The 13,343-nt window shown below is 61.3% G+C and overlaps 1 protein-coding gene across 28 annotated transcripts in view; it reads right to left on the reverse strand.

The window, feature by feature from the left end:
• MGLL (monoglyceride lipase) overlaps positions 1–13,343 on the reverse strand; it is a 172,949-nt gene that overhangs the window by 1,938 nt on the left and 157,668 nt on the right. For 14 of the 28 annotated variants that reach the window (XM_057705627.1, XM_057705612.1, XM_057705611.1 and 11 more), the window contains 2 exons: positions 9,448–9,537; positions 254–469 (listed from right to left, as the gene is read on the reverse strand). In XM_057705627.1, coding sequence (XP_057561610.1) covers positions 254–469; positions 9,448–9,537 — 306 coding nt within the window. Of the gene's footprint in view, positions 1–253; positions 470–9,447; positions 9,538–9,674; positions 10,767–12,703; positions 12,782–13,343 lie in introns of those variants that run through there. The other 14 variants (XM_057705632.1, XM_057705615.1, XM_057705626.1 and 11 more) reach the window with 8 other exon arrangements.

A 13,343-nucleotide genomic window follows, 5' to 3' on the forward strand; every position in this document is an offset into this window, starting at 1 on the left:
CTTCTGTCCTCTCTGCCCAACACGCCTAGTGCTGTCTGGGGAGACCTCTTCTGCCCGGCGCCCAGCTGCGGTTCTTCCCCTGACCAGGTGAACAAGCAGCGGACGACTCGCGAGCTCCCGTGCCGTAAACAGACGCCTCATGCTCCTGGGACGCGTGTCCCCGGGGCACAGGCCAGCCCTGTCCCAAGGGGTTGGGCAGCTGCCCTGGCAGGACGCGCCCTCCCCGCCCCGGGGATGTGGGGCAGCTGCTCACCTTGAGCGTCTTGTCCTGGCTCTTGGCGGACTCCATGAGCAGGTAGGCGCCTCTGCTATCGCACAGGCGGTCGGCAGAGCCCTGCAGCAGCAGGAAGGGCAGGGTCAGCTTGGGCAGCGCCCGCTCCACCCGCGACACAGCGTTGAGCAGCTGGATGCCGAAGCACACCTTCAGCCCCGCCCGGCAGATGAGGGGGTCAGTGTTGTAGTTGTCCACCTGCGGGCGGAGACACAGGCGCCCGTCAGCCTCTCTGCATCCCTCCCCCTGCCCTGGCCGGGAGGGCCGACCCCACGCAGCGGGCCTGGGGTGGGGGCCCAGGTCAGCCCGGCCGTGCCGCCTCGGGGCCTCTGCTCGCAGCCTGCTGGGTGCCTCCCGTACGCGCCTCTGCCCCAGCACGGTTCCGTGTCAACGTGTGCTTTTCCCGCGTGAGCCGCGTGACACGTTCACGTTGATGGTTTCACGCCGGAACAGCCCAGAAGATGTTCTGGTGTCAGTCTGAGGGATTCTGTTTTCTCTACTTCTGTGTGCCCTGACGCGGTGTCCCCTGGCAGCAGAGGGTGAGGGGGACCACACTGCCAGGGCACAGGGAATCCAGGCACGCATGAGACCCGGGCAGGCTTGGGCAGGACGTGCCCGCGGGCTTCAGGACGCTCCCGCAGGCCGCCTGCCATCCTGAGAAGCAGGGCCGGGCCCCCAGCACCCACGCCCATGGCTGCCCCTCGGCCGGGCCTGCCCTCCTCCGCCATCGGCCTGCCGGGACCTCCTCTGGCACTGACCCTGCCTGCGGCTCAGCATCTGACCCAGACCGTAGTGGGGCTACCCGGGCCCCATCCTTGGCTTCTGGCTTCACTCCTCTTGGCCCCGAGGGGACAGTGAGTGGCCTGCTTGCTCTGGGCCGCGATGGGACACGTGCCCATAGAACTCTCTAGAGCTCTCCCAGGCCTGTGTGGGCAGGCCAGGGGCTGTGACGCCTCTGCCCTCATCCCCTTTTCCTCGCCAGTGAGGAGAGCCGCGTGGCGTCAGGATGGGTGAGGGGCCGAGGCTCAGCTGCCTGCAAGGCTGACTCTCCGAGGGCGGGGGCCGCATCCCCCGTGACCACCCCCCGCAGGGCCTCCGCCAAGGTCCCGGATCCACACGGAGAGGGACAGGCTGTCCCAGGTCACCCCGCCACTCCGATTCCTCCCGTGCTGGGGACCCAGACCACTTGGGGAAGCACACGAGACAGACGAGCCCCTTCCCGCCCCGAGCCGCAGGCGCGGCGCACAGCTGCGGCCGGAGCTTCTTCGGGGTCTGCAAGGAGGCCTGCTGGGAAGAGGCCGTGGGGCCAGAGCGCCCCGGGCTGGGGGTCCTGGGGGGAGCGCACGGCAAGGGCGACGGCTGCAGCCCTGCCGAGCGGCACAGACGCGGTGCCCCCCAGGGCGCCGCGGGGGGGACAGAAGAACAGCAAACGCTCCTGAGCTCGTCCTACGGCCTCGGCTCCAAGCGTTCCACCGGTCTACCTCCTGGGCGCCCGTGTGGGGAGGGCTCTCACCCCATTTCGAGGAGGAGGAACCCGCCTGTTGCTCGCCACCCCGATTCCTGAGCCCCCCAGACGACCTGGACGCCTCCTGTGGAACACAACCCCCCCCCCGCCCCCTCCCTCCCACCAGCCACGTGGGTGGAGCAGGCACAGAGCTGGCGACACACGGACGAGGGCTGCAGCCCAGAAGCGGTGAGTCACAAGAAGGGTGTCACCGCGGCCGGGTGTCACCTTCCAGGGCTCTCTATCCCAGCGGACGCTGCGGGGTGTCCCTGTGAACGCCCAGGGCCTGAGCCCACACGACCAGCTCCTTCCTGAGTGGCCTGGCGCCTGGCCTCTGACCGGCCGCGAAGCCCCTCGGGGAGTCGGCTCCGGGTTAATTGCTCTGACAGCCCAAGCGGCTTCCCGCTCCTGGCTCTTTTTCCACGTCTGGAGCACGTAGGCCCTGTGTACACAATGATGTGTTCTGGACCTGGGAGGAGCCGCCAGCCGTGTCGGGCAAAGGGCAGGCGCGAGTGCCGGCCACCACTGGGCGGGGGCAGAGGGGGCTGCAGGGAGGGGACCCCCCACCATGCAGGGAAGCAGGCTCAGAGGCCCAAACCCTCCCCTCAGGTAACCAGCCCGGCCCGATCTCGGCACCTTTGTTTTCTGAGAGCTTAAGACCTAAGTCCACCTACAGTTCTCCTCATGGGGGAGGATGGTGTCCTGTCCCCTAGGCAGGAGACGGACAGGGTTCTCCCTCCTGGCCAGGCCCACAGCACCGGTCAGCAGCCTAAGCCCATTAGAAACCAAAGACCAGGGTGGCGCAGTGGTGAAGAATCCGCCTGCCACTGCAGGGCACACGGGTTCCAGCCCTGGGCTGGGAAGATCCCACATGCTGCGGAGCCACGAAGCCCGTGCGCCACAACGACGGAGCCTGCGCTCTAGAGCCCACGAGCCACAACGATGGAGCCCACGTGCCGCAGCTACGGAGCCTGCGCTCTAGAGCCTGTGCTCCGCAACAAGAGAAGCAAAGCCACTGCACCACAATGAAGAGTAGCCCCCCTCACCACAACTAGAGAAAGCCCTCGTACAGCAACAGAGACCCAACACAGCCAATCCATCAATCCATCAATAGACAGATTGATAGAAACCGAAGGCTGAACAATCAGTGCCCAAAGATGACTCCCCGTGGAACTCCTCCTCCACGGCGCGTAGCTGTCAGGCCTGAGGGGGTGGGGCTACGACAGTAACACGGGGTCCCTGTGGGGATGGCCTGACTCACCCAAGTGGGTACCTGTTGTCATAATCCTACGGCTTTGCAAGATGTCACCCTTGGGGAAACTGGGCAAAGCCACACGGACCCTCTGAGTTATCGCTCATAACTGCATGTGAATCAGAGATTTCAAAACTCAACTCTCAAGCACAACAAGGACCTGGTCTTTGGCGATCTCTCTCCCCGCCCCCCATGTCTGCAGCTTGGTCGTGGACACATCAGCAGGAGGCCATGGACCCAGGTCCAAGCCCAGGCAGCTTTGCTCCCAGTGACTGACCTCTGGGGGCACGTCCACCGGCTGAGACGTGGAGCCTTTTTTCTTGGGGGGAAACCAGGAACCCTGTGAGGAAGACCACCCAGCCCTGGCGTCTCCCAGCGTGCGGTCCGGGCACGGCGCTTCTATCTGGGATGTAGTTTGCTCACGTGTGGAATGGGGATGGTGGCGCTCGTGCCCACGGAGGCCGGAGGCTGGATGGGGTGTGTGCCCCGCCCAGCCCGGGTCTGCCCCACAGCGCGGCGGCTGCCGTGTGGCTGCCTGACCCCAGCTCAACAGCCCTAAGAAATGGACAGTCCTCGAGTGGATTTTTCTCCAAAGAAGGTTCAGAGACACAAATGGCCAATGAGGCGTGTGAAAAGATGTTCACACCAGTAATCATTAGGGAAACACACACCAAGACGACCGGACAACCCCACTTCCAGGCACGAGCCCAGGAGAACTAAAAGCAGGGTTCTGAGAGGATACTTGCACACCCACGTCCACGGCATTATTCACAACTGCCGGGAGGTGGAAGCGGCCCACTGCCCGCTGAGGATGAGCACATTGAGGAAACGTGGTCTACACAGACGGCGGAACAGGATCCAGTCCTCAGGCGGAAGGACACCGGCCACCTGCTGCAGCGCGGATGCGCCGCGAGGACATGACGCTCGGCGACACGAGCCAGACCCAGAAGGACACACACTGTGTGAGCCGCGCGCAGGAGGTCCCTGGAGGAGTCAGCGCTGCAGAACGGCGGGTCCCAGGGGCTGGGGGGGGAGCGGGTGTTCAGTGGGGAAGAGTTTCAGCTGAGGAGGCTGAGAAAGTTCTGGAGATGATGCCGGTGCTGGTGAGCGAGGTGACTACTTAACGCCACTGAACTGTATACTTAAAACTGCTTACGGTGGCAACTTTTTTTTTGTATTCTGTGTATTTTACCAAAATAAACCTTAGAATATTTAAAATATATGTCCATATTGACACTTCGTATTTAAGCACAGATAAAGAAAGTTGGCAGAGTATTTCCCATTGGTGGCTCTTGGGGAGGGAGCAGGGGTGTGTGTTATACTACTGTGTTGTCTTTTCTGTAGACTTGAACATTTCCGTAATTAAAGTGGGAGGGAAAGCTAGTGACAGACTTCAGTCTCTCCTCTCCTCTCCCTGCACTCTTGGTCCTCATATTATTTGTATCCCCTTGTCGGGAGGAGCCTGGGCAGGATTGGGGCAGGAGACCCCTGTGGTCAGAGTCCACTGTCTGGGGCTTGTATCTGGCTTGGCCAGTATCCCAAGCCTTGGAATTTAGTTGCACCCCGTCCGCACGTAAACGGGGCCTCAACCCTCAGCTCCTGGTGGTGTCTCTGTGAGTGTGGTGGCTGAGCTCAGCCCAGCCTGCAGCTCCTCTCTTGCTGGACTGTGAAGGGACTTGTGAGAGAGAGGCAGAGCTGGGCCTGCAGGGCAGGGGGTGCCTCGTTTTGCTTGGGGTCTGGCTGGCAACCGCCCTTCACCCTGTCTCCACAGAGACGCTGGCTTTTCTGCTGCCATTACAGCCACTGACCTCAGGGACCTGCCTCTCTCGAGCTCAGAGCTGTGTCTGCCAGAGTCGCGGTGGGAGGAGGGCTGGGAGCAGGGGACATGGGGGCATGGGGTGGACCAGTGGACCCCCTTGTGCAGGGCGCCAGCCTGAGCCAGGCCTGCTCACACGCTCCCCAGCCGGCCACCCCCACACGGACGTCCACGCCAAGACATGTGCCCGCGGCTCGTTTTTCTCTCTTTTCCAAGGCATTGGTAAATTATCAGCTGCCCGAAATAAACCAGTCTTCCGTGGGGGTACAAGCTATGAATGATGTCGGCCCACAAAATAAGATCAGCTGAACGAGCGGGATGTACTGGAAAGTAATGACGGCTCTGAGAGGGGCTCAGCGGGAGGCTGTGTCCTGAGGGCAGCGCGGGAGGCTGGCCTCTCTTTAGCCGTGGTTACAGCGCGTCAAACGCCTCGGGATGGCCGAGACTTCCCAGAGCTGGCAGGAGCCTCCCAGGGCCACAGGAAGAAGACACGCCACAGGGGAGCAGGGGCCTGACCCCTGACGCGGGCACGCCGGAAATACCGGGTGAGGCTCTGGAGCGGAGCCCACCACGGAAGTGGAAGGGAGCAGCGCTGCCCCTCCTCGGCTCCCTGGGTGCCCACAACGCACCATATGGCCGGCCAGCGTGAGCGTGAACCAGCCAGGAAGCGCTTGGAGGGCATCCCAGCGCAGTTACAGAGAACAGAGACTTGGTTCTAGAAGACAAGTTGCCTCAAAACATAAACAGTGCATGTTCCTGGCACAAGACCTGGTGGACACAGGGCCGGAGGATGGGGCTGGGAAGGGATGCAGGGCACCTGTCTGTGAGTGGTCGGACCGTCAGCGATGGTTTAGGGGCGTCAAGAGCTCCTCAGCCCCACCTCCTCCTCCTCGCACCTCCCCCCGCAGCCTTGGCCGGAGAACTACCGAGAACATTCAAGGCTTTCTGGAGTGGGAGGGGTTCAGCACGTTCTGAGAAACCCGCGGTGGAGAGTGGAATGATCAGGATGTCAGTACGCCACCGTGCTTCCCCAGGGATCTAGATGTGCGGACACACACTGAAAAGGCCCAGCAGCAGCTTCCTTGTTCCCAAGACTTCAGTTCTGGGAGCGCTTCAGAGCTGAGGCTTGGAGGTGAGAGACCTGTGCTGTCATCCTTACTTAGTAGCTGTGTGTCCCTGGGTAAGCGACTAGCCCTCTCTAGGCCCAAATTTCTGCAAATCCAAATCCCGATAAAAGCACTGAATTCCTGGAGCTGTGGTGAGACAGAGGGCCAAACACAGATGCACTGGGTGGTGCCTGGACAACTCCAGGCATTTCTGCCTTTCCTCCCACACGCCGGGAGCGCGTGCGTCTGAGGGCTCACGGCTGTGAGGTGAGGGTGTCACGCTGGCAGTCCTGGCTGCCGCTGCAAACCCCAAACAAACGTCCTGCTTCCTCAGAGGCAGAGCCGACTTCTGAGTCCTCCCGCCAGGCCCCGCATCCCCCCTTCCCCCAGGTCCTGCTTCCGTTACGTTGTTAGGCAAACGCTTCTTTTCTTCCTGAGGCTTTTATGGCTGCAGGGCTCCAGGGGAAATGTCTCAGCTAAAGAGGGGCCTTAAGACGCCCGAGGCTGGATCTGGGAGGTGCCTCTTCTGAACACAATTCCCCCTCGGCGTTGCTATTCTTAAAGCTCAGCAGGATGTTGAAAGGCGATTCAGCGCTGGCAGCAGAGGGGCTGATTCTCGCTGCGGGGAGGGAAACTCCTGCTCCCTGTGTGTTCCAGCCAGAGTCCAGCTCCACGTCTTCCCAGCAGGGAAACTGGTTAGTGTTTCTCAGGAGACACCCCGTTTACCCGACCCGTCAGAAACCTGATATGTGATGGTGTGCGACTGGGTGGGGTGAGCAGAGACGGGAAGCCTGCCCGCTGGCTATGCACCCAGACTCTTCCGTTTTTTACAAGGCCTTCAATGAAGTTTTCCATTATTTCGAAAGCTCTGAAATTTGCTACTTTCAAACAAAGAGGGTTTGGAATCATTTCAGTATCTTTTCCCCTTCCTCTTTGCCCGTGTACTTTCAGGTGGTGAAATAAACAACTTGGAAGTGCACCTGGATGTTTCCTCTCAAAGGGAGGTCCCCCTCCAGCCCACTGCCGTCCTACCACAGCTGGAAACTGCACATCTGAGCCAGAGCCGTTATTTGGCTGCGGCAGGTGGAGGAGGCCCTGCCCACATGACTTCCCTCACAAGCGATGCCGCACGCAGAGCAACAGTCCCCAGCCACGGGCCGTGTGGACCAGCAACTACCAATCAGGAGAAAGAGCTTCACGCTCGTGAACACTAGCTCAAAGGAGGCGCCCAAGCTTGGACCTTTGAATCAAAGGCTTCAAATCCCAGCTCTGCCCCTGACTAGCTGTGCAAACTCGGACAAGTTATTTAACCTCTGAGCCTCGGTTTCCTCATCTGTGAAATGGGGCTAATGTCCACCTCACTCCCGTCATGATTGGCTTTGGTCTTTCTGGGCCCTAACACTGTGCCTTCTCACCACACAAATCTGACTTCTGCAATGAAAATCTCCCTTCTTTACTCAAATATTCTTGGCATGTGTGGGTCAAATTTGGCCCCAAGATAACACTTTGGGAGGTACTGCTTTTAAAATTAGAGACTTCCCCGGTGGTCCAGTGGCTAAGACTCCACACTCCCAATGCAGGGGGCCTGGGTTCGACCCCTGGTCTGGGAACTAGATCCCACATGCCGCAATTAAAGATCCCGCATGCCACAACTAAGACCCGGCGCAGCCAAACAAATATTTTAAAAATGAGATTAAATTAAAATTCAAATGGGATGTGGATAACTTGGGTGGACTGGCTCCCTGCAGAGTCCCACACAAGCCACATTCATAAACAGCTGGCCCTTGGAGGCCTGGGAGTCTTGACCCTGGTCGTGAATGTCCCTTCCTACACGTTACGGGCGATTCCCATTTAGTTGCCTGCTCTCTGAGGGGCTCAAAGGGCCAGGAGACCAAATTTCGTAACGAAGCCAGAGTCCGGCCACTCGTGCCCCAAGGAAGCCAGGGAGGCCACTGGGATGCCAGGCACCTGCTCCACTTTCCAAGGTCCATAGGCAGCCAGCAACTTCCTGGTTTCAAACTCCTAACACAAAAGGGGAAACTGAGGCAGGAGAACCACACAGTGAGCTGCTCAATCCTGAAAAGCATCCCTTCCAGGTGCCCAGGGTACCGCCTGTCCACTGGCCATAAGCCTGTGGGCATCGCTGGGGACCCAGACAGAGCAGGCTGGGGACCCACCGACCCAAGCCCTCAGGCTAGTCCCACCGACAGGTGACCCCGGGCACGCCCCTGCATCTGGGCGCGCCTCAGTCCGCTCCCTGCGATACAGGCAGCTGTGCGCGGGTGACCATGCAACACGCGCCTGGCACGGAGCGTAAGGGCCCCGTCACAGGTGGGGACGACGTGCTGGCCCTTCGCTGAAGGGGAGGGGCTGGGTTCACTGAGCAGCACCTTCACGGGCCAACCCAGGTCTCTGCACGGACCCGGCGTCGAGGCGCACGCGCTTTGTGCTGAGCCCTGGTGCCTGGTCCCAGGGGTGGTGACAGCAACGTCGGCACGACCCCCAGCGTATCTCCCCCAAGGCCCCCTCGCCCTGCTTTCTGCACCTCCTGGGGCTGGTTCTGCTTCTATGAGGGGCAGGAGCTCTGCCTGGGGGCAGCAGCCGTCCCCGGGCAGGGCGGTGCCTCCTCACCTGACCTCAATTTACCCCTTGCCACTCACCACTACCCTGGGGCCGTGCCAAACGGCCAGCTCTTCTGCAGATGGGCTCTTCGTGCCGACGTCCTCACCCTGCTCTTCCCTCTGCTGCGAGCCCTCTTCCTCTGATCGCCCTGCAGCTCCCAACCCGTGGACACGTGATGCCGGCCTGGCCTGAGTCCATCCACTCTTCCATCCTCCACCCTGCCCCCCCGCCCCCCACCAGAACGGCCCTTCTCTGCTCTCAGGCCATGAGGCTGGGTAGGACTGATGCCGCCCCTTTTCCTGGACCAATAACTCAGACTATCAGCCAGTGAGAACCAGCCCTGAGACTTTTCTCAGAAAGAGGTGCCTTTCCACTGCGGTTGCTCCTGTAAAGCTGCTGGTGGCCAGCTTTGCCTCCACTTGCGGAACGTTTGGTTGGGAGTGAGGCCAAACCAGGGGATATGAGAAGTGGGGAGAGATAGATGGTGAATGAGACTCTGAGCGCCTGGATCCAGCCACGCCTGAAGCCTTTAGTTACACTCACCAATAAATCCCTCTTTTTGCCCAAATTACTTTGAGCTGGGTTTCTGTCACATACAACCAAAAGAGACCCAGCTGATACACACACAGAGCTTTACCTAGCCAGCTCCTCCGCATGCTGGGCCCCAGCTCAGGCAGCACCACCACCCACCCCTTCCTACCGAATCCTGAAGCCAGATGGCACCTGACACATCTTCGCGTCCCCATCACCTCCTGCAGAGCCCTGGCCATATCGCGGTAAAAGGCCGCGGCAGGGCAGAAACATGGATCTCACCCCCAGGCTGCGGCCCTCTCGCCCCGCCAGCCCCAGCTGTCCCAGGTCTTCAGAAAGACTCACCTCTGCCTTATTCCGTGAGAGCACACTAGCATCGATCCGGCCCAGGGACATGTTCGGCAGGACGAGGTTGAGAACTTTCGCAGCAAGGACCTAGGTGGGAGGGAAGCCAGGGTGAGCGCAGGGGGATGGCCCATCCAGCCACCCCCGGGGCTTACAGCTGGCTAAGGAGAGGGACGCCCAGACTGGGCACCCGAGGACCCTCCTTGCTCCCATCGGAAGGCCTCACTGGTCTGGCTTGGGGCCGCCGTGGGTGAGCCGGGGGAGATGCAGCCGCGTGGTGACAGTGGAACACCACGTCTGTTTCGCTGCTCCCGATTCTGTGCGGTCACCTTCACCGGATCACGTGTGGGTCGTGATTTTGAATGATCTGCAGGAGCTCCTTTCTGAGCACATGTGCACAAGCACCTCTCAGAAGATCTTAAAAAGACACAGCAAGAGCAGAAGCACCCAGTCACCTGAGACAAGGCAGGACGCGCCCTGATCAGGAGGCACCCGCCGACTGCCTTGGGGCAGAAACAGTCACCAGGCTGCTTGGACGCAGGGCAGAGGGAGAGACCGACCTGACTGCTGGCTGTGCAGCCCCAGGCGCGTGGACGCGGCACTGCACGTCACTGGGCCTGTTCCCTCAGCTGCCCACGGACCACTGTGTGCAGACACACGGGCGCAGCAGCTGCTTGATGCATGCTCCCAAACGTGCTCCTGACTCAGGTCCAGGCCTTCCCACCCTCCTGCTGGATCTACTGTTCACCCAGGAGAAGCGTGAACCTGGATCTCACACGTCTGCCTGCAGAGGGGGGCTGTTCCTGTTTCTGGGCTGTGCAGACACTCGGGGAGGAAAGATGCTATTTCAAAAGCGAGCTGTGAAACGCTGAAATTAGAATCGCATGCAAGGTTGCGAGCAGCGAATCCTTGGTCTGCACCGAGGGCGCGCGTCACAGAGCCGACAGGTGCTGCGCCCCGGTGGCCTTGGTTGGGGGAGGACACCACATCCACCCCATGACAACTGCCAGGTGTGTCGGGCCCACTCTTGTAACTTTGACACAAACACCGTGAGGTTTCATCCTCATGTAACAGACGAGGACACCGAGGCTCGGCGCCACTGCACACGGCCAGCGGGGAGGGGGCAGAGGCCTGGGACGTGCCCGCTCTTTCCCTCTGTTACCTGTCCCCCGTACGCACGTGACTGAGAGGCCTGACCTCGCCTGCTGCCCCCCCAGCCCCCATCCTGGACGCTCTCCTTCCTTGGCCGGCATTGGCCTCGGCTGACCCTGCACCACAGCTGGGACCCAGACGGCCAGGGGTCAGGCAGGGCTTTGCTCCTGAAAGAAAACAAGCGTGGGAACCTATCCTGAGGGCCACACGGGGTGAGGACGCCACCCCAGCATCTAAGACCACTGTCCTCATCGCACCCCAAGCTCAGGGTCCGGGCGAGCCAGCCTCGCGCCTGTGGACATGCTGCCACCCACGTGCCAGGTGGTCTGCCAGCCAGCCTGGTGCCCCACGGCAGGGCCACGAGTCACCCACGGGCTCTGAAGCTCATGGACTGAATGTGACCTGTCAGGCAGGTTCAGGGGTCAAGGTCAAGGTGGGGTGTGGGCAGGTCCATGAACCAGCCCAAGCCCGGGAGGGCTCAGAATTCCAGGAGCGTCAATGGAAGAAACGGATTTGGGTGCTTCCAAACAGACCCAGTGTCTGTGGCCTCCAGGAGTCGGGGCTCCTCTGGGAACCTACACGCAGGAGCTGGGATCTGTGCTTCTAAAGGGCTGGGCGCTCGGCCTTCACCGGCCCCACTGCGCAAGGGGTGGGCTTCTGGGGTTTGTCCCCTCCAGCGACGGGGGCCCAAGGCCAACGTTATCAGGGAAAATTTGACATGTATCCTAAAGTCTGTATAACGGACCCCAGACTTTGCATGTTCTTGACGACTTGCCACGCCCCCTGAAGGACAAAGGGCCTGTCCGTTGACTCGGCACGTGACCCTGCCACACCCAGGAGCTGATGGGACCGGACCCTGCTGCCCACTTTGGCCCGTCTTCCTGCCTCACCCAGCACAGCCTCCTGCAGGACACGGCTCTTTCTCAGCAAGCAGCCTCCCACCTGCTCCCCGATCAGATGGCCAACAGCCAGGAAGCGGCCCAGGAACGCACCACCTGGGCACCCGCCCCAGCGCAGACGTGAAGGCAGAGACCACGCAGGGCCCATTCCATTTCTCCCAAGCCTGGCCCCGACTCAGCGTGGACCTGGGCATGGCTGCTGGCCACTCGTGGAGGGTCAGACTCACCTCCGCCCTTGTCACCTCTGCTCCCACCACGGGCACCTCTCAACCCAAATGTTCACACCCCAGAGGCGGCCAGGCCTCTACTCCAGGAGGAGACACGGACAGCTGAGGCTCCCCGAGGGCCAGGTCGGGCAGGGCTGGGGCTCGCGCTGCCCTTGCTCTAGTCTCCCAGGCTGGGTGTGGGCACAAGGCAGCCGGGGGCCCTGCCTCCAGGAGAGGGTCACAGGGAAACCTCTCCCGCCCTCTGTCTCTGAGCAAGCGGTCTTTCCTGCCTCCATTAACAGGAACTTTCTGCAGCTAAGGAAACCTTCCAGGAACAGAGCCTCACAGGGAAAACAGACGAGGAGAGCCAATCCTGGACAAGCATCTGCTTTACGAGATGAGCAGGGCAAGGGTCTGGGCCCTGAGGAGGCAGACAATTCACGGCCGTTCAGCTGCCGCCTCACCGTCCCCTCCCGGCACGGTGGCCCGCGGTCCGGGGAGGACTCGCCTGCTGCAGCGCCTGCTGGCGGAGTAAGTTCTGGCCACACTTCCAGCAAGGCTCAAGTCGGTAGAGACAAATATTTGATGGCAATAATGTCACAGCTTAAAAAAATCAGATGCTTCTTAGCCTCTTCCCCACAAAAGCCAGAGACGTTACAGAGCCAGCACGTGGCGAGGGAGGCTCTGAACGGCTGCTCGAGACACTCACTTTCCCTGCTGCTCCTTTAGGGTGTGTTTATCCCAGTAGCCTTTCCGTTAGAAAGAACTGAGCAGAAGGAGTGGTTGATCAAGGAAGAAGGGGTTGCGAAGGGGTCCTGAGGCCCCAGGGCGAGGAGGCAGGGGGTCGGAGAGAGCCCGGCAGACCCCACATGGGAAAGATCGATGTGCCCAGGCGGCAGCTCCCCAACATCACCTCCCCAGCGCCATGCACTGCGAGAGCCCCGCACCTGTTCCCCGGGGAGAGCAGGGAGCGGCAGCGGGGCGAGGGCGGCGGCTGACCCACAGAGGAAGTGGGATCCAAGGTGCTACGGCTCTCGATGCCATTTTGAGCAAGTGCTCCAGACTCCTCACACAGTCCTGCAGGAGCGTGGAGAGAGCCGGGGTCCAGCTCAGGATGGGCGGCCCCCCGGCTCCCCTGGAGGAGGGATCCCACCCGCAGCACGACGCCAGCAGGCTAAGTCAGGTCTGTGCCGCCTCAGAGGTCCCAGGGACACCAACTCAACGGGACCCCAGGGCGCGTCGCCTGACAACAGCGTGGGAGCCGAGACCCGTGACGACTGGACACAGTCGCTGGACCTCAGCCCCGGAGAAGGGGTGACGCAGTGCAGGGATCCATCTACGGTCCTCAGTGTCTCCATCTCTAAAATGGGGGCAAGGACATGACGCGTGAAGCACTGCCGGGAGGCTGCGTGAGACCCTGCGCCCCCAGAGTGCGTCCCTAACTGCCCCCTGGTTTCTGGCCCCGAGGAGAAGCTCCACCAGCACTCCTTCGTTGACAGAGCAAACGCCGACGTCATTCAGAGTGGGGACTCCAGCAGGGAGGGGACCTGCGGAACCAGGCGACAGCTGGAGCCCCAAACTCTCTCACCCACGAGAGAGGATGACTCTCCCGGAAGTGAGGTCCACCCCTGACCAGCGC

The sequence above is a fragment of the Hippopotamus amphibius genome, chromosome 13, assembly GCF_030028045.1.
Source record: "Hippopotamus amphibius kiboko isolate mHipAmp2 chromosome 13, mHipAmp2.hap2, whole genome shotgun sequence".
In the NCBI taxonomy this organism is placed as follows: Eukaryota; Metazoa; Chordata; class Mammalia; order Artiodactyla; family Hippopotamidae; genus Hippopotamus; species Hippopotamus amphibius.